General features: G+C 34.6%; 2 protein-coding genes across 6 annotated transcripts; both read right to left on the bottom strand.

Moving 5' to 3' along the window:
- Positions 1 to 48: 48 nt before the first annotated feature.
- On the bottom strand, positions 49 to 4,588 carry LOC109096989 (protein FAM3C-like). 3 transcript variants are annotated; one of them, XM_042758786.1, is made up of 13 exons: positions 4,215 to 4,588; positions 4,020 to 4,123; positions 3,756 to 3,837; positions 2,442 to 3,656; positions 2,295 to 2,347; positions 2,209 to 2,211; positions 1,965 to 2,003; positions 1,715 to 1,838; positions 1,044 to 1,102; positions 816 to 866; positions 632 to 716; positions 402 to 528; positions 49 to 260 (listed from the first exon to the last, which is right to left on the bottom strand). In XM_042758786.1, the coding sequence occupies exons 5-13, from the start codon at positions 2,305 to 2,307 to the stop codon at positions 156 to 158; spliced, it is 606 nt and encodes a 201-aa protein (XP_042614720.1). In that variant the 5' UTR covers positions 2,308 to 2,347; positions 2,442 to 3,656; positions 3,756 to 3,837; positions 4,020 to 4,123; positions 4,215 to 4,588; the 3' UTR covers positions 49 to 155. The 3 variants fall into 3 exon arrangements, with proteins under 3 accessions (XP_042614720.1, XP_018966223.1, XP_042614719.1); XM_019110678.2 differs by having other exon boundaries at positions 2,119 to 2,211; positions 4,215 to 4,587; XM_042758785.1 differs by having other exon boundaries at positions 2,295 to 3,656.
- A 35-nt stretch (positions 4,589 to 4,623) lies between these two features.
- On the bottom strand, positions 4,624 to 25,929 carry cfap20dc (CFAP20 domain containing). Of its 3 annotated transcripts, XM_042758782.1 has the most exons (17): positions 25,576 to 25,923; positions 25,392 to 25,481; positions 24,542 to 24,635; positions 24,001 to 24,073; positions 23,576 to 23,690; positions 23,322 to 23,475; positions 22,693 to 22,830; positions 20,966 to 21,145; positions 20,704 to 20,817; positions 20,018 to 20,149; positions 16,027 to 16,340; positions 12,348 to 12,677; positions 10,054 to 10,215; positions 9,352 to 9,423; positions 8,155 to 8,216; positions 5,436 to 5,527; positions 4,624 to 4,972 (listed from the first exon to the last, which is right to left on the bottom strand). In XM_042758782.1, the coding sequence occupies exons 1-17, from the start codon at positions 25,594 to 25,596 to the stop codon at positions 4,860 to 4,862; spliced, it is 2,256 nt and encodes a 751-aa protein (XP_042614716.1). In that variant the 5' UTR covers positions 25,597 to 25,923; the 3' UTR covers positions 4,624 to 4,859. The 3 variants fall into 3 exon arrangements, with proteins under 3 accessions (XP_042614716.1, XP_042614717.1, XP_042614718.1); XM_042758783.1 differs by lacking the exon at positions 9,352 to 9,423 and having other exon boundaries at positions 25,576 to 25,926; XM_042758784.1 differs by lacking the exons at positions 4,624 to 4,972; positions 5,436 to 5,527; positions 8,155 to 8,216; ... (1 more) ...; positions 10,054 to 10,215; positions 12,348 to 12,677 and adding an exon at positions 14,493 to 14,855 and having other exon boundaries at positions 25,576 to 25,929.
- Between the last annotated feature and the right edge of the window lie 338 nt (positions 25,930 to 26,267).

The following is a 26,267-nucleotide window of genomic DNA, read 5'->3' as shown; positions in this document are numbered from 1 at the left end:
CATAAACATATGCAAAATGTCATATGGATTTGGAGCAATACGAGAGTAAACTATTTCCTCAGTTTTATTTTCTTAGGGAGGGAAGAGAGCAAAAATGGTACAGTGTTGTTAATGTCCTATTTTCAAATGTCCCAAACGTGGTGATATGAGGTTGGCTAATGTGGCTTATTCATTTCAGATATTCTGGGAAAGCAGCCAATGACCTCCCCCATCTCTGGCCAGTCTTCGTATGCGTTGTTCCTCATATCATTTTGTATTAACTAAACATAACAGAGAAAACAACCAACTTAAAACTAAAAACAAAAACCACACTGAAAACTCATTTTCGCTCACTGAAATTAAACCAAAGTAAAATATAAATATTTGATTAAAAACTGATAAACTTAAAAAGATGTTCCAACCTTTTCAAAAGGACTAGCTCGCTTTATTCCATAGGCGCCTGCGAATACCCAGCTATCTCTGGGCTTCAGGGATTTGACCATCGTGCTGCCCAGTGCACTGAATATATCTCTAATCTCATCAGTCAGCCTGGAAAAGAGATGGTGGCAGTGGAAGTGAGACAAGTATGAATAATTCAACTCTAAAGCCATTTAATCATGTTGATGGTGTGGGAAGGCTGTCACATTTTTACTTTGGTGTAGGGTCAATGTATGAGGCCACAAGCACTATATTTCCTGGCTTTTGTGTCTTTAGATAGGCAAGTAATTCCTCGGGATCTTGAAGGACAAACAAGTGGTTCCATACATCAGGATAGTTTTACTTCACATCTTGTTAGATTCAATTTCTTGCACGCACAATTTCACTAAGAGACCTACCTTTAGATTCCAGATTAAAGCTCTTACTTCTTAAAACCTCACCGGTTTCACCTATAAAAAGAAGAGTCAATTCATCACACTGAATTTATTTGCATATATTTATAAATATTAATACTTGAATAAATAGTCAAATATTTTTAACATTAGTAAATATGAAAATGATTTCAGATGTCTTTGAATTAAATTAAAAAAAACGAAATCCTGTGCAATTCTTTTTAATAAACGAACCGTTTGCTAACACAATGTTTAGCCCTGGTCCTGCATTATTCCTGATGCCGCCCATTATGCTGTAGAGAAGAACATTTGCGCTCATTTAGCATCTATAAGTACAATTTAATATAATATTTTATTCAAAAATGAAAACTGTCATCATTTATCTCAATACAACTTAAAAATGGTGCATATTTGTCTGTCATGCATAAATAAATAGAAACAAGTAATTAGAGATTTCTGGTATAGTACTAATGAACTGAGTTTTAACCAGGTTTATAAATACTGTACAGTCGTGAAAAAGAAAGGACACCCTATTGAATTAATCATAATTGTTTTCATTTATACTGATTCTAAGCAATTAATGAATACATGCATTTAGAAAATATGATTAAATAAAATCACACAAAAAAGCCTAAAAGTAATCTAAGTAATCCAAGACTTTTGTGCTACAGTACAAGCCAAACAACGGGACAGAGATTTGTTGCTATTCACTGAAAATATTCAAATGTGCAAGCAATCTCACTGTAAGCTTTGAAAAGTATGGACAAGCAGCATAAATGTTCTGATGAATATCTCTATTTTGTGTTTCAAGATATATGGGTGAGTAAATGATGACAGAATTTTATACAATTCATTTCAATCACCACTGTGTTAGTCTGTCATGAATAAGCTGCAACAGTTCTTACATTTGATTGTTAAAGCAGATTTTTGCAGCCACCACATTGGCTACACCGCTGTGAAGGTGGAAGGGGAAGTGGTCGACAGGGCAGTGTTTATGTGGACAGCAACCAAAATGAGACTTAAACAGACCTGCCCAAAGAAATAAACAAGTTGCCCGAAAAAAAAAAAAAAATACAGTACTGCACCCTAATAAACTTTTCTAAAACTCCATCTCCTCCACAAATTTACACACATAAGCTTAAAAATTAAGCTTACCTGGATTGTCACAGTCGGTCACAAAATCCCTAACTTCATCTGCAATATAAAACAACCCCAGTCTTAGCCAAACTAAAACATAACAGCAGTAAAAATAGATTTTAATAATGTCACGGATTAACAAGCTGTCATTTGTGATCACAATGTACATTACATGACTGTTTGGCAAGCTCTTGGAGTTTTGACCAGTTGACAGAGAAATACCATATTAAGATGATCAGCACTGTTGTGAGAACATACACACATTCTGGAAAACACAATTAATATATGCTATTAATATATGCTCATTATACACAAATTATTTGGAAATGCTAAAAGTGTTTTCTTTACCTTTAAGTCTCATTTTTGGTAGCCCAAAATAATCTTCTGGGATTCTCACATGCCTGATGCAATATAGTAAAATTATTTAAAATGCAACTGCCTAGAATCACAAGAAATGTTTAGTTTTTTTTCCCCTTGTTACTTTTGAGTTTTTACCTGTTTGAAAGTTCCCTGGAGTCTGGTGCTCCCTGAAACCTGACCTGACAGGCTCTACCTTAAGGTGTGGTAAATTTGCAACATTGAATTCAAACCAGTCTAACCTCACCTAACCTAACTTGTTAACTAGACAGATAAGTTATTCCATGCAAAAAGATTTTAGTTGTGTGCTGCCCTCTTATGGCTAACTGTGAGAAAAATGTAAGCATGTTCATCAAACATACAAGGAATATTCATGTACATAATTTTATTCCTTCTCAGTTAAATTAACTATTTTTTTTAAGTAGTCAGTAGTTCAGTCTCAGAAAAGAAGGTGCAAACATATGAAAATCTAAAGATACAGAATTCAATTAGCATCCATCAAAAATACTTCCCATCACGGACTGAGCTCATAAAAACACTGTTGTGGAGCTCTGGACTGCACATAATAATTCTGTATCAACATTGTCATCTTAAAATAGAGGTGAAGTCAAACACTGCCACTATAAATATCAATACTGACATATGAGTGCATATTATTGTTCAAAATACCACAAGAGTTAAATTATACAGTAACAGATTTCAGTAAGGCACTGAAATGCAAAGTCTGCAGCATCATTACAGTGGATAAGACTTGTTTACAGTCAAATGCTATTTCAGATGTGCTTCTGGTATTGGTGGCACTGCTCACAGTATCCAGTGGGAACAACCCTGAGATCATAAAGCTGTTTTTTAAAAGAAAAGGTCAGGCACAATAAATAGAGGAACAATCATTTCAACCGACTTTGGTACAACGTACCTTGCATTGAGAAATTCAAGAAAATACTAAACAAGTTCTTCTTTAAAAAGTAGTTCCAAGTATTGACCAAGTTTTAAGCAATGGTCACCACAACCGACAACCATAACAGCTAGTTTCATAAGTTATTTGCCTGCAAATAAATCATAGTAACTTTTATCTCCAATGAGCATCTTTTAGTATTTCTGAACCGCTTCCCCACAGCTCTTTCAAGTAGGAGATTTTAGCCTTTGAATCCTGCCAGATTAAACCAGCTAATTTTAACTGGTTGGTGGACATATCCGTGCTGAAAAATGGTGGAACAGAGATAAATATTTCAGGGACTCTTGGTGGTTTTTAAATGACCCATGTGATGCTTTTGGCCATATAATGTCACAGGATTAAAAAAGGAAGAGAAACGTCAGGGATAAATTGTGCTGCACGATTCACTCCAAAAGGTCCTGTAGAAAGAAAACCCAAAATGAGAATAAAAAATAATTAAGCATATATATTTTTAAAGGCTATTATTACTAAAATTAAAAAATGCCACACATACTAACCTCATCTGAACCATCGTCCTCTTCTCTGGCTGCATTTTCCGCTTCCATTTGTCGCAGCTCTGAATATCTATATGTTACATTACTGGAATAAAAATAGTCTAAATTTATTTGTTACTTAATAAGGACAAATTAGCAAGAAATATCAGTTTATATTTGTTAACTTTTGTATAAATTATTTCAAATATTTTTTTTTTCGTACAACAAATGTGGTGACAGGATTGTAAGGTTAGGCTGGCTGTCTAATAAAGCACATGTTGCATATACCTCTGCAGACAGCAGTAACTCCGTATGATGAATACAGCAGCTGCTACTGCAGCAACAATAACGATCACAACAGACGCGATAACTCCTAAATGCAGACTTAGAACCTGTGAAACAACAGATCGTGGATAGTAAGTAAGTGTGCAAACTGATAAAAGAGAAGTGACTGACGCAAGAAAGTAACGTTAGATAACGAACCTGTTGATTGTTTGGTGTTGAGGTGGGTTTCTCCAAACTTTCTGACTGTCTGGATTCGGGATATGACGGAAAGGCGAAGGCGAATTCATAAAAAATACTATATAAAACGAAATTTAGTAACATATTTGAGTAGGGGCTTAATTTGGACGACTTTCTTGCCATTATAGCGTTAGATGTTTACTTCCTAGTTACGCTACCTGTCAAATGACGTAAAGAGTAATGGGAGCGTGATTGGTCGATCGTGTAGACTTCCGTCAACATAATACACTTCTGTGTGATTCGTTTACAACACGTGAATTAAATTTGAGCAAATATTCTATAATCTTTGTACGTTTTACGTAAAAATGTCTAGGAACAATTATATAAGTTCGCATAAAATAGCTAGGGCTGATAAAAACGAATGGTTTCAACAATATGAGTTTATTTCTTGCTTACTTAAAACTTACGTTATGAGCTCCAACATCCATGAATGTGAATTTATTACTAAAAACTGATATTATATTAGAAACAGTTACAAAAATACATTTTAAATCGCTAATTTCCATTAAAACCATTAAATTCAATGAAGGACAACATGCTTCAACTAAACCATACATATAAATGGCAGTATTGAAAACATGGTTGCAGATGTAGCTCATCTCGGGATCAGAGCAGTTCGTAATATTTCCCAGATTGTGGATCAAAGTAACAGTTGAGGCAGGGATCATACATTAAATTAAGAAACTCTTCCTCTCCACTTTTGTTGTGTAACATAGCCCCTGTGGATAGCATAGAGAAAACAGTTAGTATTGTGTTTCAAAACTAATTTCAGTAGAAGCCATTCGGTAGCTTCTAACAGGCAATTTAACAGAAGGTTTGCATTTCGCATAGTGATAATTTACCCCATATAGTGTATAAACTGTTCATAAAATCTTTTCTCCCTGGGCAGTAACAGTTAATATGTTTTCTAAAAAAGGCATGAACTGACTTTCAAAAATAAACCTGCCTTTAGAAATACTCAATATCCTGAAAAACCTGATAACTTGCCCCTGTCTCGCCAACAGTTTAAGAGTCTTGTCACAGAAATATCACTCTGGGTTTTAGATGAAGAAGGAAAAATCAATCATGAATGTAATTGTACCCGTTCTTCTCTGTCCAAGAGAAATCTAGATCATGATTTATTTTTAGCAACAAAGGGTTGAGAATATGAGCCCAGGATGGGGATTTTTTCTTGTGTCATACCTCTGGGTGAGACCTTGCCATGGTCTCCTTTCCCATCTGCCGTCTGTTGATTTGGATGAACTATCGGAGGGCTGAGGACATCCATCCATTCTCTACAAGAGGGTTAAACCATTAATCAATAAAAAATGTAGTGTATAATTATCTTTTTCAGTATTTTAAAATTGGGTGCAGGGGTCTCTTAAAGGTCCTAAAAATATACTTTCTTCTGACTTGACCTATGATATATAGTTTGGTTATACTGAAGCTTTTGGAATCAAGCGAAGCTGCATCAAAGCCCATTTTCGAAATTCCTGCTCTGTCGCTAACATGTTACCTCTTGTTGTGAATGAAAGACCCCCCTTCTGCATGTCTCTCTCTTTCATATTCTCTCATTTACATGACACTTTTCAAGGCACCATGTGGTGTTGATGGACAGGCTCCCTGGTGAGACGGGAGGGAAGTGGATGATGACCTCCCAGCGAGCTCTGCTGCAGCGGTGACAGCTAGGTGACACATGCGAGCCTCTGAGCACATGCAGAAATCCTGCTTATTCATTGTCCCTGACAACCATGCTTAATTAATCACTGAGGCGTGGCAGTTTGGGCAGCTTCCCCTGACAGGAAAAGTTCTGCGTATAGGAAACTAGCCATAGTTATGCTTTGGGATTGTAAATAGTGTGTAAAAAAATTAACATATTAACACAGTTCTATAAATGATTTTTAATAGGCTACTTTATATTTAAAGGGGTCATATGATGCGATTTCAAATTTTCCTTTCTCTTTGGAGTGTTACAAGCTCTTGGTAAATAAAGAAGATCTGTAAATTTGCAAAGTCTAAAGTCTCAAATCCAAAGAGATATTCTTTATAAAAGTGAAGAATCATTCACGCCCTCCTGAAACGGCTCGTTCTAACACGCCCCCACATACTACTTTGTTTGGATTTCCAAAAGAGGACGATATCCGCTTCGTCATGCCTGGGGCTGATCCGTGCTGGTCGCTGAGGAAATACATCAACTTTGCACTGTTGATCGCCGAATCAGCTTTCAACGTGGACGAAGGGGAGTCCAGCCCGGGGTCGTCACATGTGGTTGCCACAAGCACAAGGTATGCTCCTTCATAGAATCCACCTCAAGCCGCCTGCCTCTGCTCACTCAAGCCGGCTGTGGCTCACTCTAGTCCTCCTGCCTCTGCTCACTCAAGCCAGCCGCAGCTTACTCTAGGCCTCCAGCCTCTGCTCACTCAAGGCCGTGGTGTGTGACACTGTTTAGTTGAGAAAGCGAAACTACTTTGTTTTTGCCTTCCAAAAGAAGACACGATTAGAAATCACTTTTATATCTCGTTTATAATGGGTTTTATGTTTTTGTCACGTGGCTCCAGCCGGACAAGGCATCACAATATGTTAATAGGCATAACATTTCCGTCACACGCTTGAGGCATTCGGCCAATCACAACACGCTGGATAGCTGACCAATCACAGCACGCATTACTTTTCAGAGCGATGACCCTTGTAAAAATCGACATGTTTCAGAAGGCGGGGCATAGAGGAGAATCAATAATGTACAGTTTGTGAAAAATAATGTGTTTTTTTTTTACCTTAAACTGCATAAACAAATTTCATTACACCAAATACACAAAATAATGTTATTTTTAGCAGCATCATATGACCCCTTTAAAAGTCTTCTTATAAACAGTCAGTGTGCAAAATCAATTTCATCCTAAACAATGTTTAATTATTATAGTGTAGATTTTCTTTCTTTATTTTTATTTAACTACTACTACTAATAATAATTAATAATAATCATGTTTATTAAATATTACTTATAATAATAATAATAATAATAATAATAATTATTATTATTATTATTATTATTATAAATAAATTAATAATACATTATTATTATTATTATTATTATATTTTTGTCAGCATTATCATGGTCAATTATTAGAACATTATTTGTAGTAGTAATAGTATATAAATTTTAGATAAAATAGCTATAACTAATAACACATTTATTAATTTATTATTTATTATTAATTTCATTATACTTTAATAATAATGTAATAATAACAATAACCATAATAAAAGATTAATAAATATGAAATGTTTCTTAATAGTTATAACTATAATTATGTTTTATATAATATTTATATACTACTACTAATACAATAATATTATTATAATACCACAGCAGTAATATATATATATATATAAACAAAATAGTTATAAGAGTTTTTACAGAGTTATAAGAGTTTTAACAAATTATAATTATTATTATTATTATATTTAATATATAAAACTAAGGAAAATAACGAGGAGACAAAGAGTTGAAGCGCTTTGTTATGTAGACAGTCTGGCAGTTTTGTCATGAAATGAATGGCAGTTAAATCTTTTGAATGCTGGCACAACATTTTGTGGAGCAAACCACCTGCTCTCTTTTTTATGCTTTGATTTCTTTTTAGTATCCTGGAACCATTGAATAAATTGTCAATGGTAACTTCAAAATGTTCAGTGCCCAAAAAGCTATCCCTGTCACATTTTGTTACCACTTCTCAGAAGTCCAAATTATTGAACATGCATGAGCCTGAGGGCTGACGAGAGTTCTCTTATGAGCTTGCATGATAAAGTTCTGAAATGACTCATTCATGTCTGAGCCTCAACACTTAAGATACTGACAAGCTTAGCATAATGGCTTAAAGTTATACCTTAAAGAGAGACTAAAAATACTGTATTTTTCTCTTACCTGGGATTAGAGTGAAGAAGAGGGTTCATTTCTTTCTGATAGTGCTGGCCTTGATCCACTGGCTGTGAAGCACAGAAAGAATAAGTATTGTGTATTTATAATCTGGTTCAGGGGCCATATTTGCTCACTATTAGCTCCAGTCTAGTAGGAAAATATAATATGTTCTGGATAATTGCATTCCTTGCTGTAAAATAATGATATAAGCCTTTATAGTTTGGAGCAGTGGTTCTCAACCGGTGGGTTGTGAATAAAAACTGAGTTGCAGGTCTGCAGTCTAATACTAATGCTGTTCCATGTGTTAAGGACTGTTCACATCAAGAACGATAACTACAGTATAACAATAACTTTATGAGCATCCACATCAACGCACAATAGCATTCTGTTTATTATAAGTGCATGCTGCAGTTCTGTCATCTGACACTTTAAATTCCCACTCTTTAAAGCAGGATGGATTCTGATTGGCTGTCAATGTTTTTATCGTTCATCAGTTCAAAAGAAAAAAAAAAGTTTAGAAAGCGATTCCACTGATATCGTTTCCTATTGTTATAGTTGTGGTGTGTATTCTGCTAATCTTTGAAATGTAGAATGATTTTTAAAACTATATCTTTGAATATAATGGTGAGCATTTTTTTACTTCTGTATGATAAAATGATTTGTTAGTGTTGTTTCACCACTTGCTGTCTAATGTAAGATCTGGTTCCTGAGGCTAACCATTTGAGAAGGGCTTGAGTAGCTATTCAGCATGTACTTCTTGCCTGATGGGGGCAGTATTGCTATGTTTTCTTGTTATCTCACAGTCCACTAATTTGCAGCTTCTCAATATCAGGCGCACCAGGCATGATTAGCATTTGCAGCATATCTTTCCAATCAACATACAACAACAGCACCAACAAATGATGGATAGGGTCTGATATTGAAATGCCATGGGAGTTTATTTAGCTCTAATTAGTGGGTTTTTCATATAAACTGCTTGATTGTCCTTCTTTATAGGAAAATAGTTTTAATATTCACTCTATTATTTGCCTACTAGCTACAGTTCATCCATACAAAGCACTCTGTACAACTGAGGAGCATAATAATGAAGAAGGAATTCAGGAATTCCCATTTGGTGCTTAAGTGTGGCAATGATTTGACTTCTGTAATTTTAACTGCCCTAAATGTCTGTATAGTGTATTAGTGTGTGGTTTGTAAGCCCACCAAAGGAATACACTGAGTCCAGGTTGAGGTGTCATCGCTGCTTGCACTCAGACTTATGTTGCAGTGGTGAACCTGACAGAACATAAAATAGTGTTTGTCTTGTGACGCTCATAACACTTAGGAAGAACATGTGTGTCATATGGATCAATTCAAGTCAGAAATATTATCTATGTTGAAAACAGTTGTGCTCAATGTTTTTTTCTTCTTTCTGGATTCTTTAAAGAATAGACAGTTAAAAAGAACAAAATTTATATAAAATGGTAATCTTTTGAAATTATAAATCTGTGTGTGTGTGTGTGTGTGTGTGTGTGTGTCTATGTATATTCTCTTATACTTACCAAGGCTGCATTTATTTGATTAAAAATACTGTCAAATTGCAAAATGTTAGTGCAGTCTAAAGCAGCCATAACTTCCATCTTTAGTGTCACATGATCCTCCAGAAATCATTCTAATATGCAAATTTGGTGCTCAAGAAACATTCTTATTATAATAATTTTTAAAAAGATTACCTAATAGAATAGAAAGTTCAAAAGTTTATTGCTTTTATTACTGAATAAAAGTATTAATTTCTTAAAAAAAATCCTACTGACCCCAAACTATTGAACAGTATTGTGTATATTAATATATTATATATTATATATATATTTCTTATGTGCTTTCTTGTTTTGGTCTTAGGCTGAAATATGAATATGAATTTCCTACCTGTGATGCACTTAGGCCCGGGCCACCCATGCCTCCATCTCCTTCTTCCTCCTGCTCTCTCTTCAAACTGGCCAACATTCGTAGCTCATCCTCTTCGTCTTGACTTCTCCTCAAATCACACCTGCTGGAGCCCAGAGGTTGAACCCTCTCATCGAAACTCACCTGTAAAGCCCAAAAAACTCATTACTTCATCAGTGTCAGTTTGTAATGAGACCGATCGTTACTGGGTATAGCTAATTAGCAAGCAATCAATCAAAGCTTGCAAGCTAATTGGCACCCCCATTAAGGCCAAGACATCAGCAGGGATGGCCGCCTGCTGCTTAGAAATCCACTTATATGAAGTCCTACCTGGATCTATGAGCGACCTTCCAGATAAGCTTAGCAAACTTTAACAGTGTCAAAGATATATCCCATGTTTAAATGGGGAAAAGTAGTGTTATGGGGCATCTGTAATGATCCTCAGCAATTCCTACATCATACTCCATTTAAAACATTTAGTTCATCACTGCTTAAGACCTGCGGTGAGAGTCTGTGGTAGTTGTGCTAAATCCTTGGACCAGTTTTAGTTTATGTTTAACAAATATGTTCCAACCTCTAAGAGAGGAAAGAACACTAATGAGTTCTCTTTGATATCCCAGTCGTTTCTTCTAGGCAACAATGAGATGAAATGGAGACTTTGCTGAAGTCTACCACTTTTCAAGTTAATCGAAAAATTCTGTCATTTTGATATTCAAATACCCTGAAGAATGTTTCAGCTGTTTTTGTCCATACAGTAGAAGTCAAAATACAAAACTGTACCCCACTGACTTTAATTGTATGGACAAAACAGGAAAATCATTTGGATATTTTTCTAAATATCTTCTTTTGTGTAGATTTTTTTTGCATGCATCTGTAGTGGTAGAGGGGAGAAGATTATTTATTTATTTATTTATTTATTTATTTTTTCTCAGAATACCTTCTTTTGTGTTTTGCCGAAGAAAGAAATTCATATAGCTTTGGAACAACATATAAGGTGAGTCAATTATTAAATGTAAATTTTCATTTTGGGGTGAATTATCCCTTTAACATAAAACTAAAATCTAATGTACATGATTGTGGACACTGATAAAAAAAATGGTGTAGGATTTACCTTGAAACAATTTTTACACTGAAATTGCTATTAAATTTCACAAATAATTACAAAGAAATGTCAACTAACATGCTGAATTAAACAACTTTGAATTATTATTATTATTATTTTGTTTTCCATTTTCTTTGGCTTAGCAATGAAATCATCACATTAGTGTATAAACATATTAATATGGTTGAAGACACCAAGTTTATTTATTTATTTATTTTTGATTTGTGTCTATTTCTATAAAGGACAAATACAAGACAAAGTAATTTTATTGTAATGCAACTCCTAAGCTAAGGAAAAGTGACCCCTGTTCAAAGAAAAATGATTTTTCCCCAGAAAATATGTTTTATAAATCACAAAGACAAAAGAACACTATATCCAAGCCATTTGCAGAACAATTTCCAAATGCATCACTGAATGCAAGTGCACAACCCACTCCCCTCAATCTGAATGGATTCAGATTAAAATATCCAGCCTTTGGGGAAGATAAGAACCACACCAGTTCTGAAATTACAATAAGAACAGAGGCCCTCATAAACAAGCCACTCTGCTGGAGTGCACCAATTCAGCTGAAGTATGTGCTTGATTTGATCCCCTCTAACCCTGCATGCTTGCTATGGTTTAAAAAAATCATCCACATGAACACAAGGCCATGTGATTTGTGTGGGTTCACTCCACAAAACCCAAGTGGTTGCTATATTTTGAGGGTCATTTCTCTATCATACATAAATTATGCTTGAAACTTTGTGTTGATTCCTCGAAGGGATAGTTTACCCAAAAATGAAAATTCTGTTACTGTTTACTCACCTTGATGTCGTTCCAAACCTGTATGACTTCTTTCTTCTGCAGTACACATACGAAAATATTTGAAAAAATGTTGGAGTCCAAATAACATATGACCCCATTGACTTTCACTGTATAGACAGTATAAATAAATAATTAATTAATTATTCTTGTGTTTATTTATTTATTTTTATTTGATTATTTTGCCATTTTATTATTATTTATTTGACTTCCATTGTATCGACAAAAACACTAAGACAATCTTCAAAATAACTTCCATGGGAGAAATGAATACAGGCTTGAAATTACATGAGGGTAATTAAATGATAATATAATTTTAATTCTTTTTTTTTCTTTTTCTTTTTTTTATCCCTTCAAAGGTAAAAGGGCTCACCTGTTGGAGGCCAGAATTCTTCAGTGAAATCTCTCGCACAGATGCTCTGTTGATAGATACCCTGGTATCTCCATCAGGCAATGCTCTGTCAGCTTCGGACCGATCCAGTCTGCTCCCTTGTCTGGTACTGGGTGATAGGCAGCGGGTTGGTGCTATTCGCATGGGTTCATGCCGCTTTGGTCCTTCAGAGACATGTTGGACTACGGAGACCTGAGTCGTAATTGACTCAGAAGAGAACTTGGGTAGGACTTTTTGTATTGAAGGTGGTGGTGGGGGAGCAGTAATGAAATGGACTGCACATCTATGAAGGAACTCGGTATGCATTTCATCCTGTGAAGCAAAAAGAAGTAATTGGTGTTAGAAACAGTTTGTATGAAATAACTAAAGTTTTAAAAAAATTTTTTAAGAAGGTCATGAAATGGTTGATGTGTAGTGGTTTGTTGCCAGTTCTTTGCTACAAGGTGTTTTAGCATGTTGCTATTCAGTTGCTAGTGTGGTTACTAGGTGGTTGCTTACTGGCCCTAATTCTTAATGATATTCTAGTCACCTATAATGTAAATCTATGGGATTTTCCACTTGTTTGATCATGCAACAAGTAAAAATCATTTAATAGCACACCTGTCCTCAGTTGCTGTAACACAAAGGACTTTTAAAGAAACAGTTCACACAAAAATCTAAATTTGCTAAAATGTAGACTTAGATGAGTTTGTTTCATCATCAGAACAGATTTAGAGAATTTAGCAATACATCACTTGCTCACCAATGGATCCTCTGTAGTGAATGGGTGCCGTCAGAATGAGGGTTCAAAAACATCACAATAATCCACAAGTAATGCATACAAATCCAGTCCATCAATTAATGTCTTTTGAAGTGAAAAGCTCCATGTTTTTTAAGAAATTAGTAATTGTGTGGATTAATTGTGGATCATTGTGATGTTTTTATCAGCTGTTTGGACTCTCATTCTGACGGCACCCATTCACTGCAGAGGATCCATTGGTGAGCAAGTGATGAAATGCAAAATTTTTCCTAATCTGTTTTGATGCATAAACAAAGTCATCTACATCTTGAATGGCCTGAGGGTGAGTACATTTTCAGTAAATTAAAATTTTGGGTGTATTATTCCTTTAAGGAATAGCTTGTCTGTCTTTCTTTTTTCAAATGAACTTCTTTAGCAAGCATCACTATTTATGACATATTGAAATGAATAACGCCACTACATTCAATTATTTTATTTCTGCCTGGGCTGTTAACACAAGGAAGGAAATGCATTAGTAAATCAAATTTCTCCCTAAACCTACAAATATTACATTTATCAACAAACTTGTGATAGAGTTATAAAGAGAATGATGAAATCTCTTGCAAAGATCTCGGACGCCAACGCTGTCACAGATGAAACGCATTAATAGCTACGATGCGAGACAGTCTGGCGTGTGCGGAGTAACATCAGAGTTACCTGTAATTAATCAGGGTGACACTGTGCACGGAAAGTTGTTCGTCTCTGCTCTGTTTTGGAAAAGTTAAGGTCTTTAAACTAGTGAGGCTTTGATCTACACTAATGGTCTTAAACAGCAAGCTTCACACTAATGATGACAACCTCACTAAAAGGGCACGACCAGCTGAACCATCAGATCAGAGTTTTTATCTCCTTTCTTTCCATCCTCATATCCCCTGAAGGGACCAGTTTTAATATATCAGGGTTTTTTTTTTATTAAAAAAAAGTGTCATCTCTCACTATGAGAAATGTTGACATTCGGTAAACACAGATAAGTCTGGCACAGCCCTATATCTATTTGGAGTGAATTTATTTAAACTGGGCACGTTATCTAAGAAACTGAATGTGTCTGGTGGTTATTAAGCTGTGTTACAGATGAATTTCAATATGTTACTGATTCATCTATCTTCTCATGACAACTCTGTGGCATTAATGAAAGTCATTAGGCAAATATAATCACCTCTGCTTCTAGTGGAAATGATTTACACAGGTGCAAGTTATTGAGGTGCAACATAAACATAATGTTCAGAACACTCAAGTCATTATTTATTTTTTCTACTTCCATTAGTAATGAGACAAATACAGACATTTGCCACTAAAGAGAATGCAGATGAAAAACAAAGAATCAAAGCAAAAAAAAAAAAAAAAAAACATGAAAAAGATATTTATCAAGGGTGGGAACAGAAGTGGAAATAAACAACAAATAAAACTGTCAGCGGTATCAATCAAAAATCTCTAATTAAGTGCAGCAGAACATATATGCCAAAGATGAGACTGATTTCCCAGTAGGAGACGAAACAGACTGCGAATAAATGAATGATGTTCCTCTCAGTGGACGCAGAACACAAGAGCACCATGGAGCTCAATGCCGTCTCGTCAGAAATTAACTGAACTGAAGAAAACTGATGGTTTTCTTCATGGAGTTAGCTGAATGGCAGAGCCCCTGGGGGCTCAGTCAGGTTCTGTGTGTATCATTAACAGATGACTCCACTAGATCTTATTTCCTTGAGAGGGATCTTGGAAGAAAAACAATGCAGGCAACATGTGTTAAGGAGATGGGAAAATGTTGCTGATGTTGTGTTTGCATATGTCTACAATACATGCATCTATAGCGATTAAGGACGGTTGATTATTTCTATAAGTGTCTTAACAAAAGTGTATAAGTTTAACAAAATTAAAGGATTAACACATTTTAAAGAACCTTTGAGTATACACTTTGATTATTTAATTGGATTTTATTGCTTAAAAATTATTTTTATTGTAAGGACATTTTTAATTTATTTTATTTTTACTTTAATTTGATTTGAAAATACCAATTTTCATTATCACTGCGAACCTACATAGATCAAGCAGTTTGGAAAGTGGTTAGATGGATGGATGTAATGGATTTAATTAAAATTAATTCAGTTAAATTTATTATTATTATTAGTTGTAGTAGTAGTAGTAGTAGTATCAGCTATTAAATTAAATGAATATTTATGAATTTTATGAATATAAAATCCCAACTAAAAAAAAAGAAAAAAAAAAAAGAAAACAAGGCCTGATGGTAATAATGTTGAGAAAACAATTTCTTCTCGTTTCTCTTTCTTCCACTGACTTACTGTTTCTATAAAGATCAATAATGGAGATCTACAGTAATTACTAAACATAATGTTTTGTCTTTCATTTTTTATAGCAGCACACGTGTTTCTCGCCTGCATTCATTTTAATGAGCATATGCAAATAAGTGCAGAAGCAGAATTCTTGAAGATCGAGATGAATTTAACTACGCTTGCCAACTGAGGGCAAGTAGGAATTTATCCAACCCTTTTCATTTGATAACTGCAGCATTATGCTTTAATTACACCAACTTATAATTCCCCATGAAATAGTAACAGCATCCGACTTATCCAATCTGACAAAAACTATGCATTTTTTTCTTGACTAAGTGCTTACTTAATTTTTTATATCTATTTTGTACACAATTTATCACAATTTAGCTCTAAATATCTGTTGTGCAGCTCTACTAGCCACTTGATTACCCAATAGATTAAACGCTCAAATTACTTCAGAAAGTTTCTGAATCCTCAAATCTGTTGTATGTGAGAAGCAAGTCTCAAGTCCTGTATAAAATCAATTAATGTCAAGGCTATAAACATACTGCTGTTTCTGCATGTTAAAGTGAGTGTATGTTGCCAGCATGCATACCTCTTCACTCTCACTACCAACAAAATCATCCTCCAGACGTGCATCTTTGCGCTGTCCTTCTGTTACAAGCTTGTGACCTTTAAGGCCAAAGGTCAAATCCTCAACAGGGTTGCTGCTAGCCTGATTCCGTCTGGCTGAGTGAGGGCATGAGGAGAAAGTGAAGACTTCCTCTTCGTATTCCTCATCGCAGAGAGAAAGCTCAGTTTCTGTGTCACAAAGGTCAGCATCATCTGTAGTCTGAACACATTCTGGAGGTGAAGCAGCACATGGAGGCTTGAAGGCTGACCCAGATGTATCCGCAATAGAAGCACAGTCTGCAGAAATATGACAGGGAGATTTACAGGTCATATTACCATTTGTTACAATATTAAATGTGCTGTACTTTGTATATGTTAGTATTTAGTCTCGTTCTTAAATGCTGTCTGGCTTTATTTTGACTGATTGACATGTCTTAGGCCACACATAAAAATATATATATGAATATCTGTGCATTATATAACAAACACAAAGTGGCATTTACAGTATTTAATTAAGCAACAATTTTACAAAGAAGTATGATAAAACAATACATAGATATTGTCCAAAATTAAGACAAAATTTGTTTGGAAACTTTCTAGTCTTTAAACCAAGTATAATGCACTGAAATTCATATATTTGTTTGCCTAAGTATCAAAATTTGTCCCAATACTTTTTTTTTTTTTTGGCAACTGTATCCACTACCATTCAAAAGTTTAGGGGTCAGTACTTTTTTAAAAACAAAAAGAAATTACTTATTTTATTGAGTTACTTCTTTTATGGACACATTAAAATGATCAAAAGAGAGAGTAAAGACATTTACATTGTTATTAAAAAACAACAACAAATAATATTAATATCCAAAAAAATATTAAGCGGCACGGCTGTTTTCTACATTGAGTAGAAGTAATGGCTGCTGAAAATTCAGCTTTGTTATCACAAGAATAAATTACATTTTAAAATATGTTAAAATATCAAAAGGGTTATTTAAATTGTAATCATATATCACAATAATATTGCTTTACTGCATTTTTGATCAAATAAATGCAGACGAGTTGAGCAAAAGAGACTTCTTTTAAAAACATTAAAAAATCTTACAGATCCAGTGTATGTACGATTTTTGGAATTTTTTAAAAAAAAATTTAACACTTTCAATGGCAATAACAGTAGAGAGGATACATACAACCATATAAGGAGAGAGGTTTTGCTTTTGTTTATTTGCCAAAGTGCACCATTTCTGTGAAAAAGCTCTGTTGAAAACAAGGCCTGATGGTAATAATGTACAGAAAACAATTTCAGCTTGTTTCTCTTTCTACCACTGACTTACTGTTTCTAAAAAGATCAATAATAGAGATCTAATTACTAAACATAATGTTTCGTCTTTCATTTTTTATACCAGCACTCGTATTTCTTGCCTGAGTTCATTTTAATGAGCATATGCAGAAGGAATTCTTGAAGACTGAGATTAATTCAACTACGCTTGCCAGCTGAGGGCGAGTAGGAATTTATAGGGCTCGTCCAACCTCTTTCATTTGATAACTGCAGCATTATGCTTTAATTATGCCTTAAAATATACATAAATGGGGGGGACGCATTGAAACGATATTTTAAAGATATAGATGGCAGGAATTTACATCTGCAGTCCTAAGAGAATAATGGAAAAATAGCATTTACCTGCTGTGTATGTATGTGTGTGTGTGTGTGTGTGTGTGTGTGTGTGTGTGTGTGTGTGTGTGTGTGTGTGTGTGTGTGTGGATGGGTTTCGGAATGGAGGAGAGGGTAGGGGGTACTTTCTGGCTTTCCCACTTACACAAAAACAGCATCATTAGTAGATAGGGAGCAATGGTACAGTAAGATCATAATTCAGACGGGGCGATGTGTGCCTGTGGGGTCCGCATGCCCTCATACTAAAGAGAAGACACCCAGAGAGCAGGGAGCAAAAGACACCGCAGAGACCAAGTGATGAATTTGCCGTGTGAGCGTATAGTGCTTTGATCTACTTCAGCAAAATGCACAGCAGCAAAAAGTCTAAACCGCTGTGAAGTTGTGTGAACTGTGAACCTAAGCTGTACTTTCTTGTACCTAGAGACAAGGACAAAGAAAGGGCAGTGGAGAGCCGAACAAATTGTTTTGCGCTTTAAATTACTCTGGCTGATGACTGTCATCGTCCACCACAGATGCACAGGTCATTTTGATGACACTACATTTCCCATAACGTCATGTGGACTATCAGATGAACGTATTTAGATTAATGTTGTAATATTACAGCAAATAATTTTTTATTGCTCAGTGGTTGCTCTTTTATAGCTCATAACTAAGACTTCCCATGTTTCATTTATAGAGATAGTTCACCCAGAAATGACAATTTGCTAAAACATTACTCACCTTCAGGCCATCCAAGATGTAGATGAGTTTGTTTCGATATTGGAGCAGATTTGGAAAAATTTAGCATTACATACCTTGCTCACCAATGTCTCCTTTGCAGTGAATGGGTGCCGTCAGCTGTGTGTTTGTATGAATTCATCATTAGGGGTTTTAAATTTCAATTGTCATTTAAGGTCAAAATACAAGTACATAATGTTCAAATCCACCCACATATTCGTTTAGAAGTGTTTTGGCCGGTTTTCCAGTGCTTAATCGGAGCATATATCTCTCCTGATTCAGATTAGATGACTTTTTCATTGGAGAAAGCAGTGTTATGGATAGAGGACTCATATTTTAAGTTAAAGGCATCTTTATTATGTATTTGTTTACTACAAACACTCATCTTTTTGCTTCACAAGATGTTAACGTGGTGGATTACTTGTGGATTATTGTGATGTTTTTATCAGCTGTTTGGACTCTCATTCTGACGGCACCCATTCACTGCAGAGGATCCATTGGTGAGCAAGTGATATATTGCTCAATGTTTTTCCATATCTGTTCCAATGAAGAAACAAACTCATCTACATCTTAGCTCTTCACAGAGTAGCGTTTCATCTAATTAAAGCATGCACGCTCACAGAGCACCTCTCAAGAGTTGCCTTCGCTCTCTTGCCATTCCGAAGGGTTTAGCATATTTCGATTCCTGGCACGTTTTTGAACAAGCTTATATTGTAATCACCTTTTCTAATTGCCCACGGTGCAAGCTTGCCTGAACCCCAGAGACTTCTTTCTGACCTACACAGTGTATTTAATGTCCCATTACCACTAATGAACTCTCTTTCCTCTGCTAAAGGGAAGTTGGAGTTAGACCTACTCTGTGGGAAAGGATTATTAAAGTGGAACAACTGCTCGTGTTCTCTGTGTCGGCGTCAAGACAGATTCCAGTATGTTTGGTTTGCTAGACCTTTGGTCAAGCCACCTTTATTTATATAATGCTTTTTACGATAGCGATTTGTTTCAAAGTAGCCTCACACACACAATTAAACAGAAAAGTAAAAGAATCAATGATGCAAACTTCATAAAATATTCAATTTATAACAAGACAATGTTAAATTCATCAATTATAAAACAAGTTCAATTCAGCGATAAGCAGCTCAGCTCAAGTCAGTTCAATGTTGATTCAATTCAGTTCAATAACAGCGTCAATGTTGCAAAATTCATCAATTATGAATGAATTTGAACTATAAAGCATCCCTACAGAAGACAATAGTGTCATTTTTTTAGCCCAATCCAGTTTTGTTCTCATCTGACTGTATCACTCATCAGGTGAAATCCACATCACTTAAAAAATTTAATTAATAATTAAAAAATAAATAGACCACAGCACATGCCACACAATTTGAGTCCTCATTTACAGTAGCAAAACAAATGTTGTGGGTCGAGTTACTTAATAAAAACAGTTAGCATTTTCTTCACAGATATGAGTAATAATAAAAGTGGTGGTTGCCATAGTAAGAACCACCAGTAAGACTTATACATCCCAGCTGGGTGTCAGGTCAAACCAGCAGTTTAAGAATCTCCACTATAACATGTAAGGAACATAATTACTCACCCCGTAGAACTGGATCGGTTGATTTATCTTCTACTGGTAAGTCAGAGCCCGGAGTCTGAAGTGAGGATGATGCAATTTTTCCTTGAAGCTCAGGTTCCTCTGGGTTTAAGCTAATTTTGCCACCTTCTTTATCTTTGAGAGAACATATGAGACCAAAATAAGATACAGTGACATTGTTGTAGCAACAGACTTCAAAAGTCAACATGGATTTAATTTCAAGCGAACTTGTGGCATGAATCTCTAAGGAGAAAATCATCTGTCTGATTAACATTTCTAAAAATAAAAAAAATTAAAAATCCAGCTTTTGATGGCCAAATGCAAAATATCAGTACTGAGCACATGAAAAGTCCTGTTTTAATCAACATTTTTAATTAAAATAATAAATAAATAAATAATAACTACAAAAGAAAAAAAAGACATTTAAAATGATACTAAAGTTTTATATTTCAAATAAATACTGTTCTTTTGACCTTTCTATTCATCAAAGAATCCTGAAAATGTATCATGGTTTCCATAACAATTCTAAGAAGAACTGCACAATGTACATGATTTTCAATATTAATAATATTTCACAATATTGCTGTTTTATTTTATTTCTGATCAAATATAAAAATTGTAAAAATCTTACAGACACCAAACATTTGAAGAATAGTGTTTAATATATACAGTGTATTTAATAAACTCACCTGTGCTTGATTTTTCTCTCCTCATATATTGGATTCTCTGTGGTCTCCTAGAGCCTATTTTCTCAGCAGATGGCCTTTCAAGTGGTGGTCGTGGCTGTACATTTTCAGTTCTGTCTATATTTAGAAACACAATAAGTGTATAATAACAAACCAGATTGTTATTACTTAAATCTATGTAATAACATAGAATTTAACCCCACAGAATACTAGATATGTGTCAGGAAAATAAATGTGTCAGGAAAATAAATGAATGTGTATTTGCCTGACGGGATATTGAGGCTCAGTTCTGACTTCGCTCTTTCTTCTTTCCTGTTTGCAGATGTGCTGCTCTTCCTGGCGGTGAGCGGAGGGGGTCCGATAACTTTTGAACCAAAAGCAATATGGGAGGAATCCCGCGGTGTAGGACCCCTTGTGATGGATGCTTTGACACCACCTGTCTCTTCTAGTAAACAGTCATGCACAAAACACTTACCAAAGCATAGCTGAGTACTTAATCCTATAAAGCCTACATTTATATTTGATATGCACATTTCTAAAGCCTCTAAATTATATAAAATATAATAAAATAACTTTACATTTTAAGTAATATTTCAAGACGAACACTTACTGGACTGAAGTGACCTATTTTGATTATCCATACATCATTTTTTTTTAAATATTAAAATGTGAATATCATACTTTACATGATACATCAGGTTTTGGCGGAAAGTTTATTTGCAAATCTTTCAGTCATCATTGTATTGCATTGCATTATATGATTCCCCCAACAATAAAAACTACAGAGCTTTGATTATAAAACTAAGCATTTAAATATCATATTACTAAAACATATTATCTGGAGATATAGAGTGAAAACTAATATTTACCTACATTTTATGTAAGTAGTCTGCTATTAAAGATCTCATCGATTTACATTGCAAGTTATGAGAATTTTCTCTCACTTTTTGCCCATATTAACATCAGCAACGGCACCAAATGTCATATTTAAAAATAAAAATAAAAGTTTTTTTCCGCCTCAATTATACAATATGAGCCATAAATGCCTGATGTATCAAATATGTTGCTCAAAAAAATAATAAAAATAAATTAACCCCTGAGTATTCTAACATCTGCGATTCAAGCAAAGTGATGATGTATTAAAATAGATAATGTAATATTGTTTGTATTTAGACTAACAATATCACAACATCCTCTATAACAATAGACTGTTTTCATATCCATAATCCTTGTAATGGTGAGGCCCTTGCCATCTGTTGGTTTGGAATTGGCATATTTTCAATTGTTATTTAGCACAGTGCTGCAAGAAAAAGCAGCGTTAAGGTCATGGCAACCCGGCAACAAAACACTAAATACTGCCATTTGTCATTTCAATATAACAGCCAGCTCAGGATCCAAGGCTGTACACTACGACTACACGGTTTTATACACAAGGCCCACAGTGTTTGGATACGTTGTTGCTAAGTGATGAAACAGGGAAAATGATTAAGGTAGAATGAGAGATTGTGGTCTTTTGTTGCAATATTTGTACATGTAGAAACATTTTTATATGATATCTTTATAGTCCAACACCTCTTGTTAGTGATTGAACTACTGTTATATTAATACTTTGCTAGGGCATTACTTGAGTCTTTTTTGAAAAATTAAAGGTGAGATGACAGCAGTCTGGCACTGTGATACGAGGCCAACAGATGTCTGGATAAATAAAAACTGTTAGAACAGCTATGAAGGTTTCACTGGGCTGGCAGAGTGGACAGGTATGTGACTAAACAGAGATGATTAGAACTCTCTTGGCAAGAGGTGTCTCTTGTCAGAAAACTAACAGACATTAAATAGCAGGAGAGTTCTGCAGAGGGTCTGACCTTCTGTTTAGCAAAGAACAAGAGGAAAAAACAAAACTCAGTTCGGTTAAAGAAATGTAAAACTACAAATTGAAGCTAAGTAAAGAAAGGATTCGTGTGGAACGATAAAGTATTTGCTTGTGGAACTGACCTGCATCTGAGTTTGTAGGTCCACTCTTTAAATCAGTCTGTCCCAATGTCTTCATGTTCACCAGCTGGACAACGTTCTGAACTTCACTAGGAAACTGACAGTTCCTCGGAATCTCTTCTTTTGGACCATTACTTATTTCTAACCATTGAATAAAAAACAACAAGTAGAATGTTTTCAGGGAATGAGTAAACAATGCTTCACCAGATCTGGGCTAAAATGTCAAAAGTAGAATATTAAGGCGAAAACATTGGGCACATTCCATGAATTATTTATCCTTTTCAACAAATGGTCAGTGAAAAGACGTGCTTAACTTTCAGACTTTCAAGGTCAAACAATATATTTTATAAACTTTTGTGTTTTCTGTGAGTTTTGCAGTTTTTTGCAACTCTGTTGTGTGAGTTTCAGTTTATGAATGTTTGAATACAGTTTAACTCTGATTTCTTTATTAATTTATGTAACTAAAATGTTTAAATATTATTAACATTCATTGTATAATTAATAATAATATAATATAAAAATATTTTAAATACATATTTTTAAATAATTTATATTTTTAATAATTTCATTTAATATCTTTATTATTATAATTATTATTATTATATTGCAAATGTAGCCTAAATGAAGCTAACCTCCATCCATGCAGTCTGCAGGTTCATTCTTCATCGTGAAGATGCGGCGGACCTTACAGCAGGCGGAGATGATGATGCCATCCAGAGACAGGAAGCGCGTCCCTCTGAATATCTCAGCGGTGAGAGAGTCCAGATCGATACACAGATTACACCACTGCACACAGACAGTAGTACCTTATCTCACTGAGCTAAGATCAACTGATTTGACTGCTCATTTGTAGACAGTCGTGGAGAATGCAGCAGTTGGGACTTACGGTATTGCGTTTGAGGCACGTTAGAGGTATTCTTGCATGCAAAGGGGTTGCTGAGAGCTCCTTATGCACAGTAGACAAGTAGAGTCTCTTCTTTAGATGCTCTTCATCAGTTACTCTGGAAGACAGCATTGAAAAGTTGACCAAATTGCTTGCTCTAAGAAGCAGATGGAAAGATCTTAAACCATTTTCCTATGTGTGTGTGTGTAGAAGAATGTGTAGGAGTGGAATCTGCACGTGTGAAAGTGTGAATTAATTCACCCTCCATGGTAATAAACCCTCCACACTTTCTCTGAATTTCAACTATATCAAAGTACTGTAGCACAACAAGATTGTTTTCAGTAGATTGAAAATAGATGTCGGAAGGAACCTGTTAACAATGACATTACATTTAAAATTAATTTAAAAAAAGAAAAGCCGGGTCTTACAAAATCTCAGTGGAAAAATCTTTTCCCAAAGGAACATTGACCTGTAGAATCAGAAACTTCTGAATCAGACCAACTGTAGGAACAAGAAACATGAGATTAGAAGATGTAAAAGAGATATGCACAAGCAAAATATTAAGGCTAAATGCAAAAAGGGATAGAAAAGCCTACTTGAGATCAAACCTAGATTTATAATGATTCAGTAATGTTAAATTTGGGAATATATTGTAATATAGTAGATTTTTATTCAAATATATGTTCACATGTGTTATAGACAAATACTTTTTTTTCTTCAAATGTGAAATATGTGAATGTATTTTCTTGGATTGAAATATTTGGAGGGCGAAACAAATGGTTTTAAAAATATATTTACATTTTTAACATATATTTTAAAAAATAACATTTTGATAGAAGACATATTTGCATTACTTATTTTGAAACATTGAAACAAATATATATTTTGGCCATTTTTTGTATATTTAAAAAATAAATAAAAAAATATTTTTTGCCATATGGGATTTATTCTGGTTTTGTTAGCGCTTACGAGTCATCTTGCTATCCTTGGGTAATTGCATCTTGTGTGTTTGACTGCTGCCTTCAAGACTGTATACAAAGCCCTTCACTTCTTTATCAAACACCTGTTAAAAAAAGAGAAAATAAAATCAATGAAAAGACAGAAATGCTTCAAATAATCCTCCTCAGTAGTATTACTCTTAATATCTACGTTACCCACAAAAGAAAAAAAAAGAAAAAAAAACATTGCATGGATTTCTGCACATTCTGTCCTCTTAAGCTATTTGGGCTGGATTTGTGGTTTTGGTTTCATTCTTTTTTGCTGCTAGTTGAATTATGTTTCAGGTGAGAAAGTAAAATAATAACCATCGTCCAGTTCTATCTGAGATTATTTACAGGGCTATACAAACTGTGTCTCTAAGAATGTGTGTTCCTTTTTATGCCAGTGAATACTGTACTGTATTTCAAAGGTTTTTATTATTATTATTATAAAGGTTTTTCTTTTCTTTTTACATGTATTTCTGAAGGCCAACTTCTTTTTTGACATGCCTAACAGTCAGAAGCAATTGAACAGTTTCACTATTATTGCCCATAGGAGAAAAAGATACAGTTCATTGAACATGCAGAATTTGTGACAACATGCCCCATTAGTGAGGCATGCTGTGACACTAAATGAGGTAAGCTGTCAAATTGGAGGCCTTTATTAAATTGTCTATTATAGTCTTTGAGGCTAAATTTAAAGAAAAATATTATGAAACAGGTATGGAAATTTATACTGAAATATATTGAATATTTTTTTTCTAAGACCAGTTAAAAACAACAATTTAAAAAACAACAACCCCTCTTTCATTATGGTAAAATCTGTCATTACTGAAACATACTTTAGATATTGAAGATTTCCTGCCATATAGTTTCCATTTTGCCATGGGATCTTTTCCTTGTGCGCTGAAGACGTCCACCGTGAGGCCACCCTTCACACACACACACACACACACACACACACAAACAATGAGAAGCACTGAAAAGAACTGCAGATACTCAGCGAATGTTAAATGCTTACTGTACCTGATAATCGTTCCTGAACATGCTTCCAAACGATTGGGATATGAAAAAGACTGAAATACGATGGCTGCTTTATTCTGTCGAATTCGAAACGAACAAAAGCTAATTCATAACTACATAACTATAAGCTATACTGCAGCAGTTGCTAATGATAATGGTAACTGACTAACGTCAGCGCAAAACATATTTTAATCACGTTCATCCAGCTGAACGAAAATCGAAGAGTCTCGGTCCGTTTAGTCATTTATTAGTTAGTTGTAAGAGCGCTTTATTAAGTAAAACACCTAAGCTGGTTAGCTTATTAGCTATAACACTGACAAGACGCAGCGGTAGGTCGTTGCTATGGCAACGGGACGCTATCACCTTGGCAGTGGCAGTCTGAATTTAATTGAATACCAGTTTAGGCAAAATGTAAAGCGATTTTAAATAAAACGGAAGTGGAACTGAAACAGAATGAAATTCAAAGTAATTCATATGAATATTGCTATGTGTAGTTTACTTGTCTCTCTGTCTGTTTTTCTATCTGTTGAGAAATGTGAGAAATAAATAAAATATTAATGTTTTGTTACTGAACGTCTGTTGGACTAATAAAAATTACTCTGATCTGTGTGAACTGAATATTTTGAATTGAACTGAAATGCTCTCTTACTGTAATTTCGATTTAAATTCTAATTGAACATCCTTTGGGGCATGAT

The sequence above is a fragment of the Cyprinus carpio genome, chromosome A6 (assembly GCF_018340385.1).
Source record: "Cyprinus carpio isolate SPL01 chromosome A6, ASM1834038v1, whole genome shotgun sequence".
Taxonomy (NCBI): Eukaryota; Metazoa; Chordata; class Actinopteri; order Cypriniformes; family Cyprinidae; genus Cyprinus; species Cyprinus carpio.
The sequence above is the reverse complement of the archived record's forward strand: the minus strand, read 5'-3'. Positions and strand labels throughout refer to the sequence as shown.

Coding starts and splice junctions, on each gene's coding strand:
- LOC109096989 (XM_019110678.2), bottom strand. Junction 1,103..1,714: donor ATCTGCTTTAACAATCAAAT/GTAAGAACTGTT, acceptor TCTTCTCTACAG/CATAATGGGCGGCATCAGGA. Junction 529..631: donor TACATTGACCCTACACCAAA/GTAAAAATGTGA, acceptor TCTCTTTTCCAG/GCTGACTGATGAGATTAGAG.
- cfap20dc (XM_042758782.1), bottom strand. CDS start 25,596: ATGTTCAGGAACGATTATCAG. Junction 23,691..24,000: donor GATTTTTCCACTGAGATTTT/GTAAGACCCGGC, acceptor GCTGTCTTCCAG/AGTAACTGATGAAGAGCATC. Junction 16,341..20,017: donor AACCGATCCAGTTCTACGGG/GTGAGTAATTAT, acceptor ATATTTCTGCAG/ACTGTGCTTCTATTGCGGAT.